The 26780-nt window shown below is 37.3% G+C and overlaps 2 protein-coding genes across 2 annotated transcripts; both read left to right on the top strand.

Annotated features, from left to right (window-relative positions):
- Positions 1 to 323: 323 nt before the first annotated feature.
- On the top strand, positions 324 to 8410 carry LOC145605038 (condensin complex subunit 2-like). Its single transcript, XM_081661048.1, has 14 exons — positions 324 to 694; positions 1437 to 1538; positions 1997 to 2114; positions 2470 to 2540; positions 2639 to 2699; positions 2787 to 2987; positions 3060 to 3403; positions 3579 to 3723; positions 3813 to 4075; positions 5268 to 5301; positions 6114 to 6253; positions 6592 to 6702; positions 7295 to 7499; positions 7967 to 8410. The coding sequence occupies exons 1-14, from the start codon at positions 419 to 421 to the stop codon at positions 7975 to 7977; spliced, it is 2082 nt and encodes a 693-aa protein (XP_081517174.1). The 5' UTR covers positions 324 to 418; the 3' UTR covers positions 7978 to 8410.
- Positions 8411 to 17370: 8960 nt separating this feature from the next.
- On the top strand, positions 17371 to 26193 carry LOC145605202 (condensin complex subunit 2-like). The gene is made up of 13 exons (XM_081661240.1): positions 17371 to 17812; positions 17901 to 18014; positions 19596 to 19713; positions 20082 to 20158; positions 20262 to 20322; positions 20420 to 20617; positions 20693 to 20991; positions 21239 to 21383; positions 21507 to 21745; positions 22325 to 22355; positions 23301 to 23440; positions 23664 to 23774; positions 25450 to 26193. The coding sequence occupies exons 1-13, from the start codon at positions 17552 to 17554 to the stop codon at positions 25678 to 25680; spliced, it is 2025 nt and encodes a 674-aa protein (XP_081517366.1). The 5' UTR covers positions 17371 to 17551; the 3' UTR covers positions 25681 to 26193.
- The last annotated feature ends 587 nt before the right edge of the window (positions 26194 to 26780 follow it).

Raw genomic sequence — 26780 nt, 5'->3', positions numbered from 1 at the left:
ACCCCAAAAATTTGGCTCCATCGGAACTCTTTGTTATCTTCAATTTCTCCAGTGGGGTTTTTCCATTTCCCCATTGAAAATTGAAATTCTTCTATTTTTGCTCCATTACTTTGATTTCATTGATAAAAATACGAAGTACAATATTAACACCAATTTATTGAATGAAATGACAAATGTGCCCCTATGGTTTCTCAAATTGAAAACTTGTATTTTCTCACCAAATAAGAAAAAAAAAATTAGCATAAACAAAAGGACGCCCTATAATCCTACTCAACTGAGTCAACTCCATCTTCATCTTCACATTCAAACAACACTCAAAAACTATTCAATTTCCCCAGAATTCAAAAACCCCATCTTCCCCCCTTTTTCTCTCTCCTCTTCAAATACAGAACAAAAAAGCAAATTCAAAGCTTCAACAATGGCGGAAACCCTAAGTCCAAATCCACCATTACAAAAACGAAGAGCTTCAATTTCTACTCGCCTTCAATCGCCGACTAGCCCCTTCTTCTTAGGCTCTAACGACGACAAACTTGAACGCGCTCAAGCACGTGCCGCACGCGCCGCCGCTGTTCGCCGTAAACTCGCCGAAGATGATCTTCTCTGTCCTCCTCCTTCTTCTCCCTCGAATTCTTGCCTTGATGGTGATCAAATTATGGAGTTGTTTCGTAATTGCATCAAGCTCGCCAGTGAAAATGTCCGCTCTCTTTTCCCTTTTTTGATCCGCCCATTTTCGAAGTTTTTGTCTGCTATATACCTGAAATTCTAGTGTTTTTGGGTAATTTTTGGGTGTCTGCTTGGATTGGTGTAGTTTAATTTCTTTGATTATATTGAACTACAATTTGTGAAATTCAATTGCCCTTTTTTGTTTTACTTTCAGGGATTTTATTTTTATTCTTTTGGCTTGAATTGGTGTAGCTTATTGTACTGGATTCGCTAGCCTCTCTCAATTTCTGAGTTCTATTTCATATGCTGTTGCTTTGCTTGGTTTTTGTAGATTAATTTCATGAGATTTTAGTAAAGACGCTGGTTTTCTGTAATTATTTATTTTTAGGGGAATTTATGTTGGAAGTTAAGGAATTATGTTCATGTCAAGAACTAAAAATTAGATTTTTTTTTAAAATTTTTTTTTGAACATATGCTTTTTGGGGACATTGTAGAAACTGAAACGAAGAAACCTTTTGGTTCATGTTGAAATTTTTTTGTGCCATTTTACTCTATGTTGGAAAATCTTATATTCTGATTGAGCAAGCTGATACTTAGGACTTAGGAGCCCTAAAAAATCATAATATGCGCTCTTAGAGTTGTTTTCGATATCAATTTGTTTCCCCCCCCCCCCTTTTTTTTTTGTTTTTTTTTGCTGTTTGTCAAGGGTATTGTATGAACCAAAGTTGGTCTATGTTATTAATTGAATTGTTATTTTTGTTTTGGGAATACAGAAAATCAATCAGAAGAATACCTGGGAACTGAAGCTTATCGATCATCTCAGTGAGATTATCAAAGTTGAAGATGAGGATGATGCTGAGACCAACTTTCAAAAGGTTAGACGATTCTTTTCAAAGTATTTCTGCAAATTGTATACAGTGCCGTTTGCTATGCCTATGAGCGAGATGACGTTCTGTGACAATCAAGTGAGAAATATGTGAGTTTGACATTGGTATGCATGTCAAGCATTCTTTGTTTTGATCCTTGTGGAATTGTCTTGGATGATGGATGTTTGATTGTGTTCATTGATGATTGTATGTATACTTATACTTTTCTTCTGTCGTTTTATCTACATGTAATTCTCTGTGGTTTTACTTATCTGTAATAAGAACAAAGGATTCATTGGCGATTAGAGGCATTGAGTCACGGAGAATGAGCTTTATCAGCAATTAGGATTTATCTAGTTTTCCTTAATATAAGTGGTTCTGGGGATAACATTTTATTTAACCAAAAAATTATATTATCTTCCTTAATTGTCATTCATAACTTCTAAATCTCTATCATTGTTGAGCAGGCAAGTTGCACACTGGAAGCTGGGGTGAAGATATATGCACTGAGGGTAGATTCTGTGCATTCCGAAGCATATAAAGTCCTTGGTGGAATTAGTAGAGCTGGTCTTGAAGATCAACAAGGTTTGGCATGTGTAAAACTTAATGCGCTATACATTGCTAAGATGGTTGTTATTATGCAAGAGAAGCAAAGGTTTTTTTTAGTGGTCACATTAGAATTGAGTATTTTCCATATATGCCTGTATTAGTGGTAGCATTGTTTTCTCATTTGTGATTACTTATATAAGGATAAGATTTATTGTGCTGAGGTAATTGTTGCCTTGGCTTGCTGGCACCTTAATTCTAGATCACTTGTTTGCTAAAGACCTTAAGTGTTTCAGTTTGCTTTTGTAAGGTAGCATCTTGATCAATTCTTGTACACTTGGTTTTCCTCTTGTTGTTTGGTCTGATGTTTTATGATATTTTGGTGGCTGGGCAGAAACTTTAGCAGGAGACAGTGAAAGCAATGAGCAAGATGGTGATCAGCCCAAAAAAGAGTCAGAGAAGAAGGTTTTTATTTATTTATTTTTCAGTATGTTTATCTTTCATTTTCATCATAATGGTGTTGGGTTTATTTCTTAATCCCATGCTAATGGATGCACTTGCAGTTATCACCTCTGTCAACGTTGGAATCATCTTTTGAGGCTTTGAATGTCAAGAAGCTTGATGGTAATGGACATAGATGCCCTTTTGTCTATTCATGCCCATGTTCCTCTCACTTTGCTTTATGATATACACATTTTTATTGTTTTCTAGTTTCTTTTGCGGTGGACCCTCTGTATCACCAGACAACTGCGCAATTTGACGAGGGTGGGGCAAAGGGTCTTCTTCTAAACAACCTTGGAATTTATGGAGGGTGCCGAGTACTTTTTGACTCACAAGAAGTCCCAGCAAAGTGCATTTCTTCAACTACTGATGCTAATTCTTCCAATCTTATCGACATCTCTTTTGTTGGCGGTAAGTAGTTGAAAATTATTCAGTTTCTCATTGCATCTATTGGTCAAATAATTTACTCTTGGTCTTTGACAGATTGCATTGACCAGATGGCGACAAACATGAACACAAAGATAGATATATCCCCTACTTTTAATGCGATAGCGGAGCAGCTTGATGATAATAGTTTGCAACAAAGGCAATACCAGAGCAGTCAGGACTCTGTATGTGATGCTGATGCAGCTGATGATGTCACAGTTGAATTGAATGGAGGTTCAGAGTTTACAATCGTTAATGAAGCAGACGATGATAAAGGCTGTGAACTAGATGACGGTTCATATGATCATGCTGAAGCATGTTCATTTGATCATAACGACGATGCATATCATGCTGATGAGGGTTTTGACATCAGTGATCAGCACTTGAATAATCAGTATGAGGTATTTTGTCACGCTTAGTTGATAACTTGGTATCAGATTTTTGAGTTTTGACATAATTGTTTTTTTTATTCCTTTTCTTTTACATGGAATGTATTGGATATTTCTGATTTTACCAAAATTGACTACTATACATTAAATGTATTTATGTTGTAAATTGAAATCATTGGATTTGTAGGAACAAGAACCTTCTATGTCTAGCGAATTTGATGAATATGACAGATTTGACAATGTTGCTTCCCTTCTTTTGGGGGTTTCTGGAATTACATCAACTAATAATGCATGGGCTGGACCTGACCATTGGAAGTACCGAAAATCTAAAAGTTAGTCGAGAAACTCCCTATTCACTTTTTTCCCCCCTACCCAATTGATCTGTGCTTTTTGCAGAAGGTTGACTTAGCTTTAATTCTAGCTGTAGGTACGGAAAGTGTTAGTGCTCAAGACAGTGAATTGGTTGCTGCAGCCAAGAGGCAGAAAACGAAAAAGGCTTCAGAAGCAGATATCAATTTGACAAAACCTTTGGATGAAGATGTGCCTGATATTTTTGCACCTCCTAAAAATCCCAAGTCTTTATTACTTCCTGCCAAAAAAGTGCCTTGCTCCAACAAACTTCCAGAGGATTGTCATTACCATCCCGAGGATCTTGTGAAACTGTTTCTTCTTCCAAATGTGATGGTAATATATGTATTTGTTTCTTTTTTTTTTTTTTGGTGGGAATTGGGGGGGGGGGGGGGGTAAGAAGGATCCATTCAATTCAGTTATCCTGTTAGGAAGTATGAAGGGGAACAAAGGCAGGTACACCAATGAAGATAGCCTTGCAAACTTATCCCCCAACAAAAGACCTCAAAAAAACATACAAATGAATCAGACATAATTGGACAGACACATAAACTATGCAGGAGCTACTATAATACCTGACATAAAATTAAAGTGATGTCATGAAGGAGCTCTGGTGACATGTACCTGCGTTCTTTATTAGAAAATGTGTTGCTGTGTCTTTTTTTTTTTTTTTCCCGCTTTTCTTTCCAGTATTGGAAAAGAAAAACCTTATGGAAACTTTAACTGAATATGATAAATATATATGGATTATTGGGTCAAGTTTGGAGTCTATAGACATCTTATGCTTGATTTAGTAGGTGAAAAGTTTTGCAATCTCAGTTAAGCTGGTCTATATTTTTATTGATTTGTTTTTGTTTAATGTAATGAATTAAATATGAAGAAAAGTGGTTGTTTGAGCATTAGAAGTGTTGTCAATCAATTGTAATCTTAATAGAAGGTGAATTTGGGTTCTCAGCCAATCATATTCTTAGGTGGTTGTAATATTTGAGCATTAGTTTTGCTGTTATATGCTGATCTTAGTAAATTCTTTTTTGTCATTAAGTTGCCAAATAAAAGGCCCTGACAGCAGCTCAATAAGAGTTTCATTTGTGATTTTGTGTTAGTACATCAGATTAGGTAATATAATGGATGTATAGCTTGTTATCTCAGGTAATTGGACTGATAGATTGTGTTGCTGTTCATCTGCTTAAAATTATCTTTTGCATTATATTTGATGCAGTGCAGTTTTGAATTAGTATACATTTGAGCTGAATTAGTAGACTTTTTTTTTCCTTTTAAAAATTTGTTTGTTGTATAATGGACTAAATGGGACATACTTCTGCACTAAAATGTATTTCAGCAAATTAAAGCATTTCCCTTGAGAAATCCTTGTGTACTGTCAATTCTTCTGTCTTTGGAGCTATGACTGTAGGGGACCCTAGGGGTTGTGTTGTAAATTGTAATCTTTTTGAAGCATAGAAGTGTAGAACCGTTTTGTGGTAACTCCTCTAAGGTTGATTCTTCTCTTTTAATTTCTTTTATATCGCAGTGCCTTGGGAAGAGAAGACGAAGAAGAGTGACAGGTATAACCTATTAAATTATATTCAGCTTATCTTTTCTCATCTATTTCCCTCTCCTCCTTTGTCAGTTTGTCACTTCAGTGTACAATATGTCCTTGAATCCCTCTGGTTATCTTTATGCTATTTCATATAACTTGGCTATTTACTCTTTTTGGTTGTTTCTTTTATATTATTAGTTACACACTTGCACTTAAGCACCTCCTATATTATGTAATCTGTTGAGCCATAATTCAGTACAAATTTAACCTCATTTTTCTGATTCTAACTCTTTCAGTTTGAATAATTATGTAATTAAGAAATGGGATTTTAGCACACTAAACAAATCTGATTTTATTGTGTTCATTCCTCTCTTTTCAAGTCAGTTTTTATCAGCTCTCCACCACTCTCAGTATATTTTTTTCCTCATTCTGGATATAGTGAACCAAACCTTGGTAAGATGAACGACAATCTTTCTCACAGTTAGAGATAAGTGATATGGGTGCATTGTTACCCCGGGGCCACTTAGTTTTTCCATCCTACTTCCTACTTCATAATGTTGAAAATTTCCAATGTAATTTATGGGTACAGATATAGCTATAAAATCCTGGAATCTCCAAGGGGTTCTAGTCTTACGCACTTCTATTGAGAAAGTGATTCTTGAATTAACTTTTAATCCCGTGTTTTCATGAATCAAGGCATTTTGTATTGTGCATGAGCAGTGATGTTGACATTTGATGATGTTTAACAAAATTATTCATAGGTATTGACACTTCATAACGTTATTGAAGATGCTTTTTTGTTTTTTTTTTTCTCTTTCCTTGTCATCATTTTTCAAGATAATGGGTCCTGGGAAGAAGGAGGTGGTTTTAGTGGAGCATTTGCTGCATGGGACAATGAAAGTGCTTATAGTGGCTCAGATAATGATGCTCATAGTGATATAGAGGAACAAGATATACTGATCTCCCAACCTCGCCAGGTTTGTCTGAGCTCAATTTCTGCCATTGTTTATGGCTTATCACTTTTAAGGTGTATCTTATGAAGGAAAAAATCTGTTGGTGTCCCAGAATTATTCATGTTATCTTGGTACTTGCGCTAAGTGGGTCATGTTTTTGTCTGATTGTTTTTGCTACTATCTAGTAGTTAGGGATGAAATTGTTTTTTCTAATTATGTCACCTATTTCATACTAATTCCTTTCGGTTGATATCTGTATTGGTTTGTTTCATGGCCTCATGGGCATAGATTAAGTGATTTCCTAATAGTTTCTCTCTATTTGATTCCACAAGCATGCTCTAATCAGGTATGTCCAAATTCAGGTTAACAAAATTGAAGTTCAGTATGATAAAACGGCTAAGCAAGTTGATGTACATTTGCTGAAGGAGACACTTTGGGATCACATAGGTGGGTTTGTTCAAGCACCTGAAACGGTGAGTACACACTTATTTAGCTTCATTCTATGGATTGTGTTAGCCTTTACTACCATGTGCTTTTGTTGTAGGATAGCTTTATACAAATTACATATCCACGTTACACAATTATAATTGTTGCCTCCCCCCCCCCCCCCCCCCCCCCCCCCCCCCTCCTCCTCCTCCCTCCCCCTTTTTTTAAATATTAAATGAAAAAAAAGAGAAGAATAAGAATGAGAGTAGTAATGAGGGGATGTGTAGAGCTGTTGGTTACAGAGTGGTGTCTGGGCTGTTGTATGAGTTGTATCTCAGCTGAAAGCTGATGTACATGTTTGTTTTTTAAATGCAAAACAAAGTATCCAAAATGTTCATTTACTTTCTTGGTCATTCTTGATATGTGGTCATGTATCTGAATTAGAAGAGATCCTGTGTATGAATCGGCTAGGTTAGGTCCCAGGAGAGAACTGTTGTTGGGGGGGGGGGGGGGGGAACTCCAGAGGAGTGTTCAAACATATTTTGCCTTGCAGCTCTTAATTTGATGGCAGGTATGTTGATCTGTTTTGAATTTGCTTTGAATTTAAAATATTGATTCTGTTCTGTGTTACATTGTCAGAATGTTCATGAAGAGGCCATATCTTTCAACCAAGTATTAGCCACCTTCCCTGATGATTGTGGTGCAGCAGCGGCCCGTGACATATCCCCTCATCTATGTTTTATCTGCCTTCTGCATCTGGCTAATGAGCACGGGTTGAGGATAGAAGGCTGCACAAATATGGATGACCTAAGTATACATCTTCCTGTCTCTTCCCAGGACACAGGTGAAAGTTTAAGCCTCTTGTTATATAGTTTTTTGTTGCCTAGGCACCTAGCTAACATTGTCAACATGTTTGCCTAATTTTGACATTTCTATTGGGTGAAGTTGGATTTTGTTATTTTGTAACTAGTGTAGGTTATCTTGCTTTCCTCAAGCAAGCAGTCTATCCTTGCCCCATCTCATCAATTTCTGAAACTCAACATCAAAGCTTGTTTGAAACATGGAACTTTTATGGTTTTTTCATCCTGGGATACGCAGTTATGCATTCTAATACTTTACAGCTGGCCTGACCAGCCAAGCACTTGGCTACCAACCAGCCATAGTAAAGAGGGCAGGCAGAGAAATTGTCTGAGCATAGAAGCAGCATAACCTCTCGATCAGTCAAAATACTGTGGTTTTCTACGCAGAGATAGATGCTTAATCTATATGCAACATATTGTTAATATATTTATGTCAATCTCAATAATGCAGGCTGTAGCTGACATTGCTGACTGTCAAAGCATACATTATGAAGACGATGTTTAACATTTCAGACCTTATACTCATCCGGTGTGATATTTTTAGCAATACTAAATAGGCATCACTATAATCACCGGCATACATTATCAGTTTCTGCTCGAAACAAGTGCAACATTTGATCTCAGCAGCCTTGGCCAAAAAACTGAAAGATGTAGTAAACCTGTGGTGTGAATCTAATGAAGTATAGTGACATTGTAATTCTTTTGACTGTGTTGGTGTTGTGACCTAGCTCAAAGCCTGTCAACGGTGTTGTATTATGTATCTGTAGATAGTTGAAAAATCAGCATTTTTCTTTGCATGTTTATACTACAGTAATGTGTGCGTTTTGAAAATTGAATTATGGGTGTAATGATAAAATTATGTTCTGCTAAATGTACACTAGTTTGATATTCAACATATGCTACTTCTGCTTTACATTGTCTACTATACTTGATTATTGCTCAATTACTGACCTGTTCCCATAAACAGATTGAATACTTTCATACAAGTATGTATTACTCTGTTTTGTTTTTTCCATTCAAAAATAAAATACACCACAAGTATGTATTACTCTGTTACCAAAAATGAAATCACCCCTCTTTATTCCACTCAAAAATACAACAAAATAAAATAATTCCTCCGTTTCTTTTTACTCGCAACAAAGAGGGAGTTTGCAAACTCATAGGCAAAATATCTTAAGGAGCTTCAAACACAATTTCCAAATGTTGCAATTGTCTATGCTGATTATTTCAACGCATTGAAGGGACTCATTCAAAATGCCACTTCAATTGTTAGTAATAATCTTATATTGATCTTGAAATCAATTATTTAGCCATGTTTTAAAGTATTAGACGTAATAAAACTAATAAATTTAATTATCGTTATGCAGGGTTTGAAAAGGATGACGTACAAAAGACATGTTGTGGAATAGGTGACAACTGACAACGAATACAATTTTAACATCACTCGAATGTGTGGAAATAACGGAGTTCTAGTCTGTCGTGATCCATCTAAGCTAATTAGTTGGGATGGAGTTCATATGACTCAACATGCCTACAGAGTCATGGACAAGGGACTATTCAAGCAAATTGTTCGAGGAATTGCTACTCAAGTTTAGACTATTAATTACTACTTAGTTGATTCAGTTACTATTTTATGTATTGTCCTATTTGTCCATACATTTATTTTCGATGAACACCTACAAGTATTTAAAAACATTATCCAACGAGTTTCTTTCATTTTAACCCTATATAGTTCATAGATATTACGAAGTACAAACGTTGTAACAAAAACTGAAGTATTTATTATTGGTTGGTGATAGATATTATAGGATTATTATAATATTTGTCGCAGAGTAGGATATATTTGTATATTTTTGTGATATAGTTTGTATTCTTATCGTACTAGGTTTCCTAACGAGATTAGGACTAGTATTGTAACACTATATATATTATTCAATGGTACACACTCCAACCCAAGGAGTTTTCCCGAAATCTAACATGGTATCACAGCCTAGATTTTTTGGGGTTCCACAAAATTAATTTTTCTAAAAAATCCGATCCTTTCTTTGTTTCTTCCGCAAACTCTAATCCTTCGTGGTATTTTTCATCACTAAATTGCTACCTTTTTGGCCCACTTTGCTGCAACATCAACTTTCTTTTGTCTTTAGCCTTCTTTTGGTTTCCAGTAACATAGTGTTTCGGCATAATTAGCAATGGCCAAGGATGATGCTGAACCCACACCTCCTCCTCCTCCTCCACCTTCTAATGACTACCACCCTGCTAATTCTATTAGCAATATCAAGAATGAGGTCCCGGAAATTCTTGATCGTGACAAAGGGAATTATGGTAGTTGGGTTGAACTCTTTGAGATTCATTGTCATTCCTGCAATGTTATCGACCATATAGATCCAAAATCACCTCGTCCTACGGACCTCACCTCGGCGCAGTGGAACCGCCTTGACTCAATTGTGAAAAAGTGGATTTATAATACAATTTCTGCAGACTTACGAAGCACAGTGTTGTACAAGAATGCTACGGCACAAGAGACTTGGGATAGGCTCGCTAATATTTTTCAAGATAATGGTGAAATTCGTGCTATATACCTTGAAAATCAATTTAACAATCTTTTTGTTGAGAATTTTCCAGACGTGTCTTCTTATTGTCAGAAATTGAAGGAACTCAAAGACCAACTTGCTAATGTTGGACAACCCGTATCTGAGAGAACTTTGGTTCTTCGTCTTTGTGCAGGTTTAATTGACTCGGACTATGATGGAGTGGCTCAATCCATCACTCAAATTCGCCCTCTTCCCGGATTTGATGAAGCAAGATCAAGAATTTTGTTAGAGGAGTCAAGAAAATCAGCTAAGGAAAATTCCGGGCAAGCTTTTGTAGCGCAACACAATAACACCACCACCACCACCACCGCGGCAGCCGCCCAACAGCAGCAACCACCGCAGCAGCAGGGCAGGGGTGGTGGTGGCGGTGGGCGTGGCAGCAACAGTAAGGGGCGGGGTGGCAAACCCAAGGGCAAAGGCAGGGGTCGTGGCCAGACCCAGCAGCACCAACAGGCCCAAGCCCAGACCACTCCACCCAATTCTTCAAGCCCAACGCAGCAGCAGTTGTGGGCAAGCTTCCAGCAATGGGCCCAGCAGGCCACATGGGCCAGGCCGCCAGCACCGTTCCCTGTCCAACAGCACCAACAATCCATTCTTGGGCAGCCCAGACCTCAGCAGGCCTACGCGGCCCAATATGGGCAGCCCATGACTCCTACGGACTTGGCATCTTCCTTCTCTACAATGACTCTTCCAAATCCCGACAATCAGTGGTACGTGGATTCGGGTGCCACATCTCACATGACAAATAATGCTGGTAATCTCTTGCCCCTTTTTAATTTAAGCACTAAAAATCATATTTTAGTTGGCAATGGTCATCGTATTCCAGTAACAGGTTATGGTCATGGCACTATTCCACATCCTAAAACACCTCTTATTTTACGTGATGTCCTCCTAGCACCTAAACTCATAAAGAACCTTATTTCAGTTCGTAAATTCACCACTGATAATTCCATGTCTATTGAGTTTGATCCTTTTGGTTTTTCTGTGAAGGATCTTCGTACGGGGACAATAATAACGAGATGTGATAGCTCGGGAGATTTATATCCAGTCAAAATCACCAAGTCCACTCCATCAACCTGTCTAGCTACCTCCCTCACTGTTGTCTCCCCATCTACTTGGCATAGCCGTCTAGGACATCCTGGAGCTCAAGTTTTTAGCTATCTTAAGTCTAAAAATCATATTAATTGTAATAAGGAGCATGACTCCACTTTTTGCAATTCATGTCAATTAGGAAAACATACTCGCCTTCCCTTTGACAATTCTAATAATACTACTGTTTGTGCTTTTGATATTATACATGCCGATTTATGGACATCTCCTATTCGTAGTTCTCAAGGTCACAAATATTATTTAGTCTTATTAGATGATCATACTCATTTTGTGTGGACAATTCCTCTAAAATACAAATCTCAAGCTTTTCAATCTTTTATTAATTTCCGAAATTATGTTGAAACCCAATTTGAACGTCAGATTAAATGCTTTCAATGTGATCATGGTCGGGAATTTGATAATGACCCTTTTAAGCAAAAATGTATTGACCATGGAATGCTTTTCCGCTTCTCTTGTCCACACACATCCTCACAAAATGGCAAAGCCGAGCGTATGATTCGTACACTTAATAATATTAAGCGTACAATTCTTTTTCATGCGTCTCTCCCCCCTTCGTATTGGTTTTATGCTCTTGAAACGGCCACTTATCTCTTAAATATTTTGCCAACAAAAGCCCTTAAACACAATACTCCTGCTTTAGCCTTGTTTGGAAAAACTCCTTCATATGATCATATCCGTGTCTTTGGGTGCCTCTGTTTTCCTAATTTATCTGCTACAGCTCCACATAAATTAGCTCCTAGATCTACGCCATGTGTGTTCTTGGGTTATCCTATCGACCATAGAGGGTATAGATGTCTTGATCTCACCACCAATAAAATAATCATATCGCGTCATGTCACCTTTGATGAAGCAACTTTCCCGTTCCGAAATTTAGCTCATTATCGTAGCAAAGATTATGATTTTTTAGGTGATGACTCTCCCTCACCTCACTTGCTGCACCCTTCTCTCCATAGCACGCAAAACCCAAGCCCAAACACACCTCAACCACAAAATGGCCCAACACCATCTGTCAGCCCACAAACCGGAGCAATGGGCCCAGCAGCCCCTGTCCGCCCACTCAGCCCACCTACCTTGCAGCCCAACTCCCCTGGCAGCCCAGCAGCATCTGTCCAACAGGCTACTCCGCAGGCAGGCTGCGGCAGCCAAACGTCAGCCGCGGGTAGCCTGCGGACCCCACTGCCCACACCCACCTCGGCCGCCAACGCCACCACACCCACCAGTGCTTACACCCCGCCACCTATGCGTGGCATTTTGCCCATACAACCCACTCGACCACCACCTCCCTCTCCCCGAGTCACCCGTAGTCAACGGGGAATTTTTAAGCCAAACCCGAAATATTGTAACCTCACCGTTCAACCTTCGGGTCCCCATCATCATAAATCACCACTTCCAAAGTCCTATAAACAAGCTTTAAATGACCATAATTGGAATGCGGCGATGAATGATGAATATAGTGCTTTAATTAAAACAGGGACATGGGAATTAGTGCCTAGGCCTGCGGGGGTGAATGTTGTTAACTGTATGTGGCTCTTTAAGCATAAATACAAGTCTAATGGTGACCTTGAGAGGCACAAAGCTCGTCTTGTATGTGATGGCAGGTCGCAGGAAATTGGTGTAGATTGTGATGAGACTTTCAGTCCGGTAGTTAAACCGGCCACTATTCGCACTGTTCTCAGTTTAGCTATGGCTAAAAAGTGGTCGATACATCAATTAGATGTCAAAAATGCATTTTTACATGGTGACTTGCAGGAAACTGTTTATATGCACCAACCTCCGGGTTTTATTGATCAGAAAGCACCCACTCATGTTTGTCGACTCCGCAGGGCTCTCTATGGTTTGAAGCAAGCTCCAAGAGCTTGGTACCAACGCTTTGCAAATTTTCTCATCAAATTGGGTTTTGTCATCTCTCAGAGTGACAACTCTCTGTTTATTTTTCGGCAGGGTGATGAAATGGCATATTTGCTTCTATATGTTGATGATATTGTATTAACTACCTCTTCTGACAAGTTGCGTGCAGGGATCATATCTCAGTTGCAAACTGAGTTCCCTATGACTGATTTGGGTCCATTGAGTTATTTTTTAGGGATAGCGGTAACCCGTACTCCCTCTTATTTGCTACTTTCACAGGAAAAGTATGCACAGGAGATTTTAGAGCGTGCAGGTATGGGCTCATGTAAACCTGCAGCTACTCCAGTTGACACTAAGTCAAAACTTAGTGCAGATGCAGGACCACCATTTCGGGATCCGACTTTGTATCGCAGTTTAGCAGGTGCTCTCCAGTACCTCACTTTCACTAGGCCGGATATTGCCTATGCGGTACAACAGGTGTGTCTTTTTATGCATGATCCTCGGGAACCTCACTTTGAGGCTTTGAAACGCATTCTGCGTTATATTCAGGGTACCATTGATCACGGCTTACATTTATATCCGACTGTTTCTCATCGACTTATTACTTACACTGACGCTGACTGGGGAGGTTGTCCCGATACCCGACGTTCCACATCGGGCTATTGTTGTTTCCTTGGGGACAACCTCGTGTCTTGGTCATCTAAGCGTCAGCATACTTTGTCTAAGTCGAGTGCAGAAGCGGAATATCGAGGCGTCGCGAATGTTGTCTCAGAGGCATGTTGGCTTCGTAATCTTTTACTTGAGTTACATTGTCCTCTACGGCAGGCTACTATTGTTTATTGTGATAATGTCAGTGCAATCTACCTTTCTGGCAACCCGGTACAGCACCAACGCACAAAACATGTGGAGATGGATATTCATTTTGTTCGAGAAAAGGTTGCTTTGGGGCAAGTTCGGGTTTTGCATGTTCCTACTAGATATCAGTTTGCAGACATTTTCACCAAAGGCCTACCACGAGATTTATTTCTGGAATTTAGGTCCAGTCTTAGCGTACGCCCTCCTCCCGCTACGACTGCGGGGGTGTGATAGATATTATAGGATTATTATAATATTTGTCGCAGAGTAGGATATATTTGTATATTTTTGTGATATAGTTTGTATTCTTATCGTACTAGGTTTCCTAACGAGATTAGGACTAGTATTGTAACACTATATATATTATTCAATGGTACACACTCCAACCCAAGGAGTTTTCCCGAAATCTAACAGTTGGTAAATAATACTTCATGTATGAGTATTTCATCAGAAAGCCGCAAAATGCATCAACCGCGCGAAAAGCTAAGCTTCAACTCATCGTTTGTACTAGTAATACCCAAAAAAAAAAAAAAAAACTACTTTCTTGTTAATCCACTTCTAATTAATACATAAGCTGCATATTTTTTATGTACAATATATTCGTACAGGGAGAAAATCATATGTCCCATAATTTGTGTTCCACTGGTGTTCCGCTAAATATGATTGGTTCTTAAAATATTTATTTGCCTTTTAAAATTTGAGAAGTGGGACCTTGTAATTATTACAACCAATGATATTAAGTGGAACACAAATGGAACATGAAAAATGGGACAGAGGATTTAAACCCGCATTAGTTCAATATGATTTTAATAGTAGTATATACAATATTCATCCATCATTAATTCAATCAAATGTAAATCATGTGAATAAAATATATAGAAATTACTGAATTTGTATTGAAAATATATATAAACAGTAATTTTGAATTTTTAAAAAAGTTTTAAGTTTAATCTGTAATAATAGTGCTCAATTCTATATAGGGACGTGGAAAGTTTAATACAGTATGGACTACGGAGTACTGAGTACTCGGAAAATACAAGTTCATCAAAAAGATTTCTTTAACTTGCAAATCAAGGGGTTATTTTCGTCATTTCAATCATTTATTAAGGGCATTTCTGTATTTTCCACCTGGCTGACAGTGCTTGCTTGCCACATGGGATTATACGGAGTGTATTCACAGGAACAAAAGTGTGCCAAACGACGTTTACCCCTACAAAGTTCACAAATGGAAAATCATACTCATTCGTCAAGAAGGTGGCATCGAAACAAACAACATCCCCAAACTCTTCATATGCAGCACAACTATGAGCATCCACCCATAAAACATCTTTCAATCGACTTTCATCATCTAGACGTTGTGCATGGTAAAAGTTCTGATTATCTGATTGCATTTGTTGGAAATACATCATCATCGCAGCTGAATCTCCACCCACCATCCTCAAACATCTTTCCTTGTACACTTCATGCTCAAGGTCTTTCACGGAACTGACAGTCCATGACAAGTTGTCAGTTCCGTCTTCATCTGGTGCCAAACATCCATGAATTTGAGTAACCGAGACCCTCATCAAAGAAATGTAATAACTTCTTCCTAACTGTTGAAGTGAAACGCTTCATGCGATACTCTTTAACCAACTTCGCCTTACTTGGACTTGGTGTGTGATTCGAATGCTCCAACACTACCTTCTTAATTACCCACTTGCGGTCACGGTTGATACTAGCATAGATCATTGCTTTGCATTCGCATTTTTTGGACCTCCTCTTCCGTCGGTTTAGTTCATTCTCACAAACTACGCCATCAACTACTCCGCCTGAACCACTCACATCCATCAACTTTGCCCTCTTCTTTGCTTCCCTTAGAGCCCTTATATCAGGTTTCCCCCAACACTCACATCTCCAAGTCGTGGCAATACGATCCCTCCCTTCACCCTTAGAGTACACGCCCTGGACTCTGGTAACTCCAAATCCCATTTGTTGAGCATATTCTTTGTAGTAAGCTTCTACGTCTTGCCATTTCTTAAATACCATTCCAACCTTAGGAGACTCCACATAAGATACTATACTGACATGGTTGCTAGATACAACCGTTTGCACAGTCTCAATTGTTTTGAAGTATTGCTTCCTAATGCATTGAGACGGTCCAGGACTAATCGGAGGTGGTTGTCCCTCCACGTATGGAATAATTATACCACCGTGCAAGTCTGCACACTCATCAACATGATCATGTTGCTCAGCACTTTTATCGCAACACTTAACCCCACTTCCCTTGTCAGCCACACCTAGATGAGTAACACTATCAACTTTGGGAGACACATCACAATCCCCCATTGGAGTGCAAGGGTATCCCTGAAATTGAAGCATTGAAAACAAAAGTTTAAATCAAGCTTCAGTTTGTATGTATCTAAAAGATTAAACGATCACAAAGGTACAAATACCGTATGTATGGAGTATCACATACAATTCCCAAATTTAACACATGATTCATATATGCTTCAAATCTTCAATTGTATGTCAAACCAAAATATTACACATTCCTAATCAGATGCATTTGTTCATATATATATTCAATAAGATCTGTTAATTTCGTTACACGACTTTCTAATCTACAAATTCAGCAAGAGCTTGTATGCTGGTACATTGGTCTACAGCTACACTCTTAACACCCAACACCCAATAAAATTTATTCATTACTGCTCGTTACACGATCTAATATGAATACCACACAATACTAGTTAAGCGTGATCCAACCATAAGCTAGTATTCATACTATACATAGATAGCCCATATAACAAAAAAAACAAGCTTCATATCAAAAGTATATCAACTCGATGCAATAGATCACTCGCATAATATAGTTTTAAACGTGATGTGATAGACAAAAAATACAGATAGATCAGCGAAATAGATTTTTAGTTGTGTTTAATTTTTTGAAATAGACAAAAAACGATTTATCATCCGTAGTGTATTTTTTCAGATAATAAGCAAAATTACAATGATCGACAAATGATCGATGTATGATCGACGTACCTGAAGCCAAACCACAACGAGGATCTACCTTGTCTTGCCAACCATCAAAGGATACGGCTTCAGATCTTCAAGGTATGCTTGAACTCTGGTTGAAGTTTGAACTTTGAACTTAACACTAGCCATGAAGGTGACTAATAGAATGTGACGGTAACGGCAAACAGTCTTAACAAACACCGTAACCTTTATCATTCGGTTGTAACATAAATGCGACGAGTAGCCACAAACAGAGTTAATATACAGCTGGCCTTAGTTATACCACTTGTCGCCAACAACGCAAAATATTACAGCACAGCATAGCATAGCAAGTGGATGGCCAAATGACGATTTGTACACAAGATAAACATAATACGTTTATCACTTTATCTTGAAGATCAATGGGGGCGCCCTCTTGAGTATTGACCTTTCCTTTGTAACGTCTTTTAAATTTTAATTTTATTTTCAAGTGTATGTAACAAGTTTCTCTTTCCCTCCAAAAACACAAAAAACGGCACCGTTTCATCTTCCTTCCACGTCTTACCGAGTTCATTTCATCATCCCATCAAAAACTGAAAAACCACACCATTTTCAGTTCATCTCTCTCCTCTGAAGCTGTGTAAGGTGTAACAATGGCGGAAACCCTAACCCCCAATTCAATTTCAAATCCGAACCTAAAATCACCAATACCTGCTCCTACAAGCCCGTATTTCCTCGGCTCCAACGACGATCAACGCGAACGCGCCGCCGCACGCGCCGATCGTGCCGCTGCTTTCCGTCGGAAGCCTGTCGAAGTTCATCCTTCTCGAAATTCTCTCTCCTCTGACTCTTGCCTTGACCGCCATCAAATTATGGAGTTGTTCCATAATTGCGTTAAGCTTGCCAGTGAAAACGTAACTTCCTGTAAATTTCCCTTTTTTTTTTTGTTTAAATTATGAGAAAGTTTCTTTGGATTTTGATTTTGATTTCTGGAAATTGCAGAAAATAAATCAGAAAAATACGTGGGAGCTGAAGTTGATTGATCATCTTAGTGAGATAATTGAAGGATTTGAAGCTGAATCAGAAAACAACAACGCTGAAACCAATTTCCAGAAGGTTAATTGCTTATTTATTTCTAAATTGTGTTGAAATGCTCGAATATAACAAATTTGAAGTGTAGAAATGAAACAAAGTTTAACAGCTTTTTACGTGTTTTTGTTCATTCGTATATATTTAGGGTTGCACTAGTAATTTCATAACTTTCTGTGTGTGTACATATATATGGCAATGTATTTTTATCTTGTGGATATTATAGGAAGTGCTTAAAATTACAACAAGACCTAGTATCGAATCCCGACTGTATTTGTGCTTTTAAGGCTTAAGCAAATTAATATTTGTACTTGGCTTAGAATCAACTATTTTGTATGGAATCGCTTTTACATTATCGTCTTTTATTACTCGTTGTGTTGTTTCATTTATTTGTTGAAGAAATTTAGGAGATAGAATATGGCAAAGTTACTATGAAGTATTACAAGTATCTTTCTTAAGTTAGAGGATTTTATTTTATTTTTTCAAAACAAAGGGAACAAATGTTTTTGATGCGTTAAAACCTCTAATCCTCTATTGTTTAACCACATCATATATGTTTTTTTTTTTTTCATTTATTCATTTATTTATTTTATTTTAAAAGAACCACATCATATATGTTATTACTATGAGAAATATTTTAAAGGGAATAGTATGGATATAATTTAGATTATGTTTGGTTCGGGTAAAATCTGTTCCCACAAAACTTTGATCTTACTATTTTCCTTTGTATATTTTTTTATGAGAAAGTTATTTTCTTTAGATGAAGGTAGGAATGTTACATTTTCCACTCCATGCCTTACATGCCTGCTCACCTTTTCTTTGTATCTCTCTTTCATTTCTATATTTTTTTGGTGTGAAATCAAATAGAAAAAACCTAAGTTTATGATTTCCATTGAAAATATTTTTCCATAGTATATAAATTTTCGCGTCAATATATAAGTGAAGGGGTCAAAGGTGGTAAAGGTAGGTAAGGATTCCCCATAGCTTACTCCTTAGGTTTTGTAAACAAGTAGATATCTAGCTCTACATGGTAGCATAGTATCACGATGCTATATGCTTATAAAACAACTACTTGAGACAAACTTCAATAGTTTAATTTTATGCTGTGATTAAGTAGATGTTTTTTAGATTTAGAAATACTAATCTCATGTACAAGTGCAAAGAAGGAATGAAATAAGTCAAGCAAATCACATAGAAGTGGATTTAAGATGGAAGAGACTCCCAATTATTTTCCTCATATTTTCCTCTTAAGAGTGGAGATGACTTTCCACAGATGAAGTAATCTGTTGATACATGTTGTCATGTCATTGGCAAGTGATGTCCTCTTAATCACAATTTCGGTACACGTAATCGAATTTATCAATCAAATTGTAATATCATGATCTATTCATCTTGTTGATAAACAGATAGTGTTTATTGCTGAATGTAGATGCAATAAATCGATGAGAACTTTATTGTTGAGGTGATTCTTTGTACTTGAAAATATGATCATCATCTCTAAATGCAATTATATCTTGACAGCGTCTGTCAAATAGAAATGTAAAGCTAAGTATTTTTTGTTTTGGCTTTGATGTAGTATTTTGAAGTTTGAACTTCTGATTACTGTAGGCAAGTTGCACTCTGGAAACTGGGGTGAAGATTTATGCTGTGAGGGTGGATGCATGGCATGCTGATGCTTATAGAGTCCTGAATGGTATAAGCAGAGCCGGTCTAGAAGATGTGGAAGGTTCGATATTTATTTAATAATAAAGGCGACACAATTGTGAATGGTGGGAGGCATGTCATTATGTGTCCACTTACAATTTAGTAGCATAGTACAAGCTAGTCCATATGCATTTTTGGAAAAAATTAGCATGCACTATGTTAGACTATTAATAGGCACAAGTGAATAACCTCATTAGTATAATTTGATGACCTTCTTAATGTATCCAGAAAAGCCTGATCTTTTAGTAAAAAGTATTACCTGAGTTGACAAAGTGAAAGGAAGTTTTATGCTACTGGTTAAGTTTTAACTATTATGCAGTTCCTTAAATAGCAGATGGTGCAATACATGTTCCTTTCTGGTCAGCTTCCTGATTTTGTAGTTGTTGACAGAAACTTTAATTAGAGGAGATATAATCAGCAAAAAGAGAGAGGAAGGCAGGCATCCTGTGAAGGAAGTTGAGAGAAAGGTTGTGCGCTCCTTTTTTCATATCTCAATGATTATGGGGTCAACTTACAGGTATAAATTTCCTGGTATAGTCTTATGAAATGTTTATTTATGGTTTCATACAGGTTTCACCTTTGTCAACAGTGGAATCATCCTTTGAAACTTTGAATGCTAAGAAGCTTGATGGTAATGTGGGATTTATCTCTTTCTCTCACGATACACGCTTATATACATGTACTCTCTCTTTCCAACTTTGAGCATCCATGTTCCTCTGGTCCCTCAGTTGCATTTGCAGTGGATCCTCTGTATTATCAGACGTCTGCACAGTTTGATGAAGGTGGGGCTAAGGGTCTCCTTCTATGTAATCTTGGAGTGTATGGAGGGTGCAGGGTACTGTTTGATTCCCAAGAGTTCCCTGCAAGGTGCATATTACCCACAAATGATAGTGCTACTGATCTGGTTGATGTCTCTTTTGCTAAAGGTCAGTTTAAGAACTTTGATGGAGTCCCTTCTTACATGTCCAGCAGGTTATTATATTGGTTTCTTCCTTGCACAGAATATATTGAGCTAATGGCGGCAAACTTGCATCAGAAGCAAGATGTATCTCCTAGCCTTGGAGTTTTAATGAAGCAGCTTGACTTGCCATCAACGACATTTGGTGGTGCTGAGCCCATTGCCAATGGGAATGTAATTGATTCAGATAAAGCTGATTTCAATGTGGATGAGGAATGTTTTGGTACCAGTGATGCAACTGAGGATATGGGGGTTATGTCCGATGGCGGTTCTTGTGATGATTCTGGGGCATGGTCTGCAAATCATTATCATGAAGCAGATGTTTCTGAAAACTATAATAAAGTATGATTTATCATTCTAAATTTAGACTGTTCATTTGCATTCTAGAGTATCTGTTTTATATTCCTATTCGGAATAATCACTTATGGTTCATGTAGCCGACCCCACTTATGGGATTAAGGCTTTGATTGATTGATTATCTGTGTCATATATATCATGCTTCAATAATCAAACTCATGTTTGTCAATAGCTAATTCCTTGAAAATGGAATAAGACTCTAATTTTGTTTGGTTCTTTTTTATATTCCTAGGAACCAGTGCATTTTATATTTGATGAACCTGTTGTGAGAGACAACATTGAGAATGTTGCATGGCTTTTTTCCAAAGGATTGAGATGTAAGTCAGTACGTAATGCATGGGCTGGACCTGACCACTGGACATATTCAAAACCTGAAGGTTAGATTTGAATTTTGATATGGCTGCTGGATGACTATTTTGTTTTGTGTGTGTGTGTGTGTTTTTTTTTCACAGACAATTAAACATTAATCTCTAAATTTTTTTTTTAAGAGTTTATTTCAGCTCATGACAGCAGGCCAAATTGTGCTGCTAAGAGACCAAAACGTAAAAGTTCATTGGAATCAGATATTGACTTCACTAGAAGTTTGGATGAGGAAGTGCCTGATCCATGTGCTCCTGTGAAAAATCCCAAGTCTTTGCTTCTTCCAAGTAAAAAAGTTTTCTGTTCAAACAAACTTCCGGATGATTGCCATTATCAACCGGAGGATCTTGTGAAATTATTTCTTCTTCCAAATGTCATGGTAATTTAAGTTACCCCCCCCCCCCCCCCCCTCTGAAACTAATTATTAATCTTGAATTTAACTATATGTAAAATGAACTTGTAAAGGAAATTGAGGTTATAGTTTACATCATGTTAATTGGAAAGAAAAAAGTATTTAAATGATGATTCCAGCTCAGTCCTTGTCTTGTATGTATAAAAAATGTATTCATTTCCTTAAGCCTGGGTAATTTCTACCTTAATGCATTGTGTAATAGTTCATTTATTTATCAAAGGACAGCTTATCATTTAAGACTATTGTTATTTACCAAGTTATTAAAGAAACTGTGGTTGATGGTTCATCTTGGTTCAGTGCAGTAATTTTGCAAGATCTTAGATTGTGTGTGTGTGTGTGTGTGTGTTTTTTTTTTCGCCGGTGGATAAGGTCTTACATTTCACACATTGATATTTCACGTAACATGGAGTATGAAGTCTATGAACTGTGAAGAAAGACATCAGCTAATTATATCCGCTACTGACTTAGATTTTTTTTATTTTCCTTATGCAAATCTATTATGTCTATTATGGAGTAGTTAATTAATTGTATGTCCATCTATTGCAGTGCCTTGGGAAAATTAGAAGAAGGGTTTCAGGTAACAAAATTTTCCTAGACCTTACCATTTGATTTGTCTGCATGACTGAGTTGAGGCAGTTCATATGTATCAATTGGCTAGTCTCAAATAATCTTGGTGTAACGAACTACTACTATTGGTAACTCTTTGCTGAGTAAAAATTATAAGGAAGATGTTTTCGAGAATAGAAAAGGCTGCTTGGTTGATTGACAAATGGAAATTATTACAACAGTGGCTTGAGGCCACCAATCTTGAACAGTAACTTTAGGCTACCACGCTCTACAATACACAAGCTGCATATTCTTGCTACCCTTCCCCTTTTTATATTTACATAGCTCTCCAATCCCAAAAGCTGCCAAAAGGATCCTACTCCCTTGCTGTCCAATTGTGATCGTTTGTCCTTTTCCTCCCTGATCTGCTGCTCTGTACTTCACTACAGCTCACCTAAATGATTCTTGTACTGCCTCCTCTTGTAGGTAATCAATCCATCTGGAGGGCTGTCTTTATTCATTACACTTGGTTGTAGTCCTGAAAAGTACTTCGTATTATGATTTGATGAACTTGCACTGATAAAAAAATTTCCCTCTGCTATTCTTGGTCTGTCAATCCAAATGAAAGTTTAAAGTGCTTCAAGCTGTTTTGTAATTTAAAGCAGTTTTTAAAAGTCTTGGAAACTCGTGTTAGTCCAAACTCCAAATTATATAATTACTAACATATATTTTGGGTAGTGCTATTCCAATTGATGCTGCTACTACTCTAGGACTTGACAAAAGTCATGATTATTGGTATGTGATAGATAGTGATACTCACTTATTCAATGAGGTCTGAGGTTACCAAGCGCTTACTGCATGTACCTTGCGTTTTGCCAATCCAAGTGGTGCAAGGTGTCAATTATTTGACGTTACACATGCTTAGTTATTTATGGGACATTTTCTGATTAACCTTTTGATTTATTTGTGTGTTTAGGGCCTGACTCTTTGCAGCAAGTAGATGATGTGGATAGTACATTTTCTTCATGGGACCATGAAATTACAGTTGATGGCCCAGACAATGATTACAATTACAGAGATGCAGAAGATGACACCTTTGTTTCTGAACCTCGCAAGGTAATATTATGCTTCTCTTTTCATTCTGTGTTGCCTTAGCTGTTAGCTCAGTTAGACATATCTGCTTTTTGTTGCGATCAATTGCAATGTATTTGAAACTTGAAAGTTGTTGGTCAGTTGTATATTTTAATAATGTAAATTACCACTTGGTATCTGCTTGGGGATGTTAAATCTTTTGGAGTTCTTAATTTTCGCTGTCCTGACGAGTAATATAATGAACTAGGTTGATAAAATTGAAGTTGAATATGACACAACTTCAAAACAAGTTGATGTGCATTTGCTGAAGGAGACACTTTGGACCTGTGTGCAAGAATCTATTCGGACTCCTGAAGTGGTGAGTACTGATCTATGAGAATATACTTGGATGTTTGGTACCCTATGTTAGAGACATGATGGTTTTTATCCTGAGTAAATTTGGTCTTTATAATTTCCCTGAATATCATTTGCGGGTTTTAGATCTTTGTTTGGCTTTTTGATGATATAGAATATATTGTGTGGTAGGGTCATAGAGAACTTTTTTTCATGGTAACAAAAATGGAGGAGAGTTCGCATTGTCCAAGTATTAACCAACAATGTGATTCCATTTGACATTCCTTTCAACTTCAACATTGGCTTAAGCATGTCCTGTGGAGTTCATTTCATGTTCATAACCTTGAAACTATAATATATTGTAAGTGTCAATCTAACGATATTTGCTGGTTTTTAGCATCCATCAACCAGTAGAAGGTGTAAAGCAATAAAACATGAAACTGGATTATTAGTTTTGGTAAATATGTCATGCTTTAAATACTTGATGACATATAATTGACATGCTTATGAGAAAAAGTATTACTTATTTATGATAGGAAAATGTCCCTTGGATATACTGTAATGAAAATTGGAATGGTAATTGAACCATCCTGGTTTGGTTTTCATCATTCTTTAAGACTTCAACATTATAGGGGAGTTAATGCACTGATTGACTTGATTTTGATTGATCCGTTTGTTGTAAATATACCATACTTGTTGCAAATGCAGTAATGGCTGCTGTTTCCAATTCTTTAAAGAAAAATGTCACTTCTTATTTGATGAATTTGTTGAATAACTGATTTATACCTACCATGTCAATGATTGAGGTTTAGTATTACCTTTGTTGACATAGCTAGTGAAATGCTTGCTCAGCTTTTCCTTTTAATCAAACATATTTCCATGGCAGTGTCAATTTTAATGATGAGCAGTCAAACACATAATCTTATGCTGCATATGCATTTGAACTGTTTTTTTTTTTGGCTGATTGTATAGGATTGATCACACATGACTTCCTTTAAATTAGCTTAGATTCGCTATAAGCTGTATTTACCCCTAATTTTCTGTTGGACACCATTTCTCATCCATCTTAGGAAATCATCACATGGAACTTTAATATGCTCTACTAGTTTAATGATATATCGAGCATTAATTCTTTATATATGCATTGAGTCCTTTATTATCTGTAGTTGCCAGAGAATGCAATCATACTGGTCATACTACTTATAGATGATATGATCTTTAATGCTATGATTGCTATCCCTCTTCCGCTTTTCATTTTTACACTTGTCTTAACTCCCATAAATCAATGCAAGTGTTTTGCTGGACATTTTTTAGTTTTTAATAGTATTGATTAAGGGCCTGTTCTCATTGACTGAACTGAACTGAATATTTTATAAGAGAAGGAAATTAGGAGCTGAACTGAACTGAACTGAACTGAACTGAACTGAGCTGAGTTGAGCTGAGCTGAACTGAACTGAACTGAACTGAACTGAATTTCAACGTAAGAGAACAGGCCCTAAGTTTATGTCCTAAAATAAACTCTCATTTATGTGATATACTTGTGTACTTTTTTATACTGTCATCTCCCTCTTCATTTATTAGACAGGACACCTTTTCTCTTGTCATGTTCCAAAAGTCTGGTGCATCATCTTTTCAGCCAGGGCAACAGTAGATTTGCTTTCGTTTCAGCATCCTGATAATGTGTTTTTTTTTTTTGGCAGGAGTTGCATGGAGATGCTGTATCTTTCAGATATGTATTAAATGCTTTTCCTGATGAATGCAAAGCTGCTTCAACTCACGATATTTCCCCTCACCTATGTTTCATCTGCCTTCTGCATCTTGCGAATGAACATGGACTGACTATTGTAGGGAACCCCAATTTGGATGACCTCAGTATACATCTTCCCATTGCATGTGATGAAACAGGTGAAGTGATACAAGCATCATCTTAGTCAAAATATCTGTATAAGTCACAAATTGTGTACATAAGGTTGATTTTAGTTGTAGTATTGTCTCACCAACTTAAACAACATTAGAGATTGGAGAGCAGCTAACAGAGGGCCATGAAAATCTATGTGTCACTTGCATCTTGATGTTTGGTTTTGATGCAATTTATTTAGCAAATGTACAGATCCTGATACCGTTTCTCTACATTAATATATAACTGTTTCAGGCTAGATTTGTTCCTTTCATGTCTCTATAGTTCATCCTTTTTCTGACTTCTCAGACATTATCATAGATTCATAGGACCTTATGGAATCAGCATGTGTCAGAGTTGTTTTGAGAGGAGGAAAAATGCTGCTTAGTTTTCAGCTTTTCCTGGCAGCGCTTTGTTCAGATCGGTGGCACCGTGGGTCATGAATGCATTCTTTCAGCCTCATTATATTTGTCATACTACTCACCTTGCCGTTTTATATTCACTTGACAAACTTCAGGTACGAGCACTCATGTATAGTTTGTTTTCTTTTCCGACTATTTGTATAATACCTGTTGTGAAATGATATGTGCTTCCCTTAACTCCTACAGAATTATTCTTAGATCATTCTTAGATCTTATACTCCCTCTATCCCCAAGTAAAAGGTTCATTTCTGTTGGTAGTGGGATATTGTTTATTAGTGCTTAGTATGAAAAGAAACAAGAAAGCATGCAGCAGTGGTATTGGTTAATTTTTTGGGCAAGTAAGAAATTATGTAGTCAGATTCAAAGGGTTTTGTTGATTAGAAATGGATTAATATTGAAGTTAGTGGATGGCGAACCTCTCAAATAAGAAATGATGCTCATTATGTGGCTCACTATTTGGGTAATTCATTGTGAACTTGGGATTGGTAGTTTTTCAGAAAAAAAAAGTCACAAAAGTTACTGAATTGGTGGGTCGGGTTCAACCCACAAATCACCTTGGTGGACTGTTATATCCGGGGTTGTGTCCGGGTGAAATCATAATGGGCCTTTGTGAGCCCGGTTAGCAGATTGTTTTCATTTAGATTAGGTCAACTAAGCCCAATGACCACCTCTGAATGATAACCATGCATGAGATGTGCTCACCAAAATGATC

The sequence above is a fragment of the Chenopodium album genome, chromosome 22 (genome assembly GCF_948465745.1).
Source record: "Chenopodium album chromosome 22, dcCheAlbu1.1, whole genome shotgun sequence".
Classification (NCBI taxonomy): domain Eukaryota; kingdom Viridiplantae; phylum Streptophyta; class Magnoliopsida; order Caryophyllales; family Amaranthaceae; genus Chenopodium; species Chenopodium album.
Note: the sequence above shows the minus strand (reverse complement) of the source record. Positions and strands in the feature narration are given on the sequence as shown.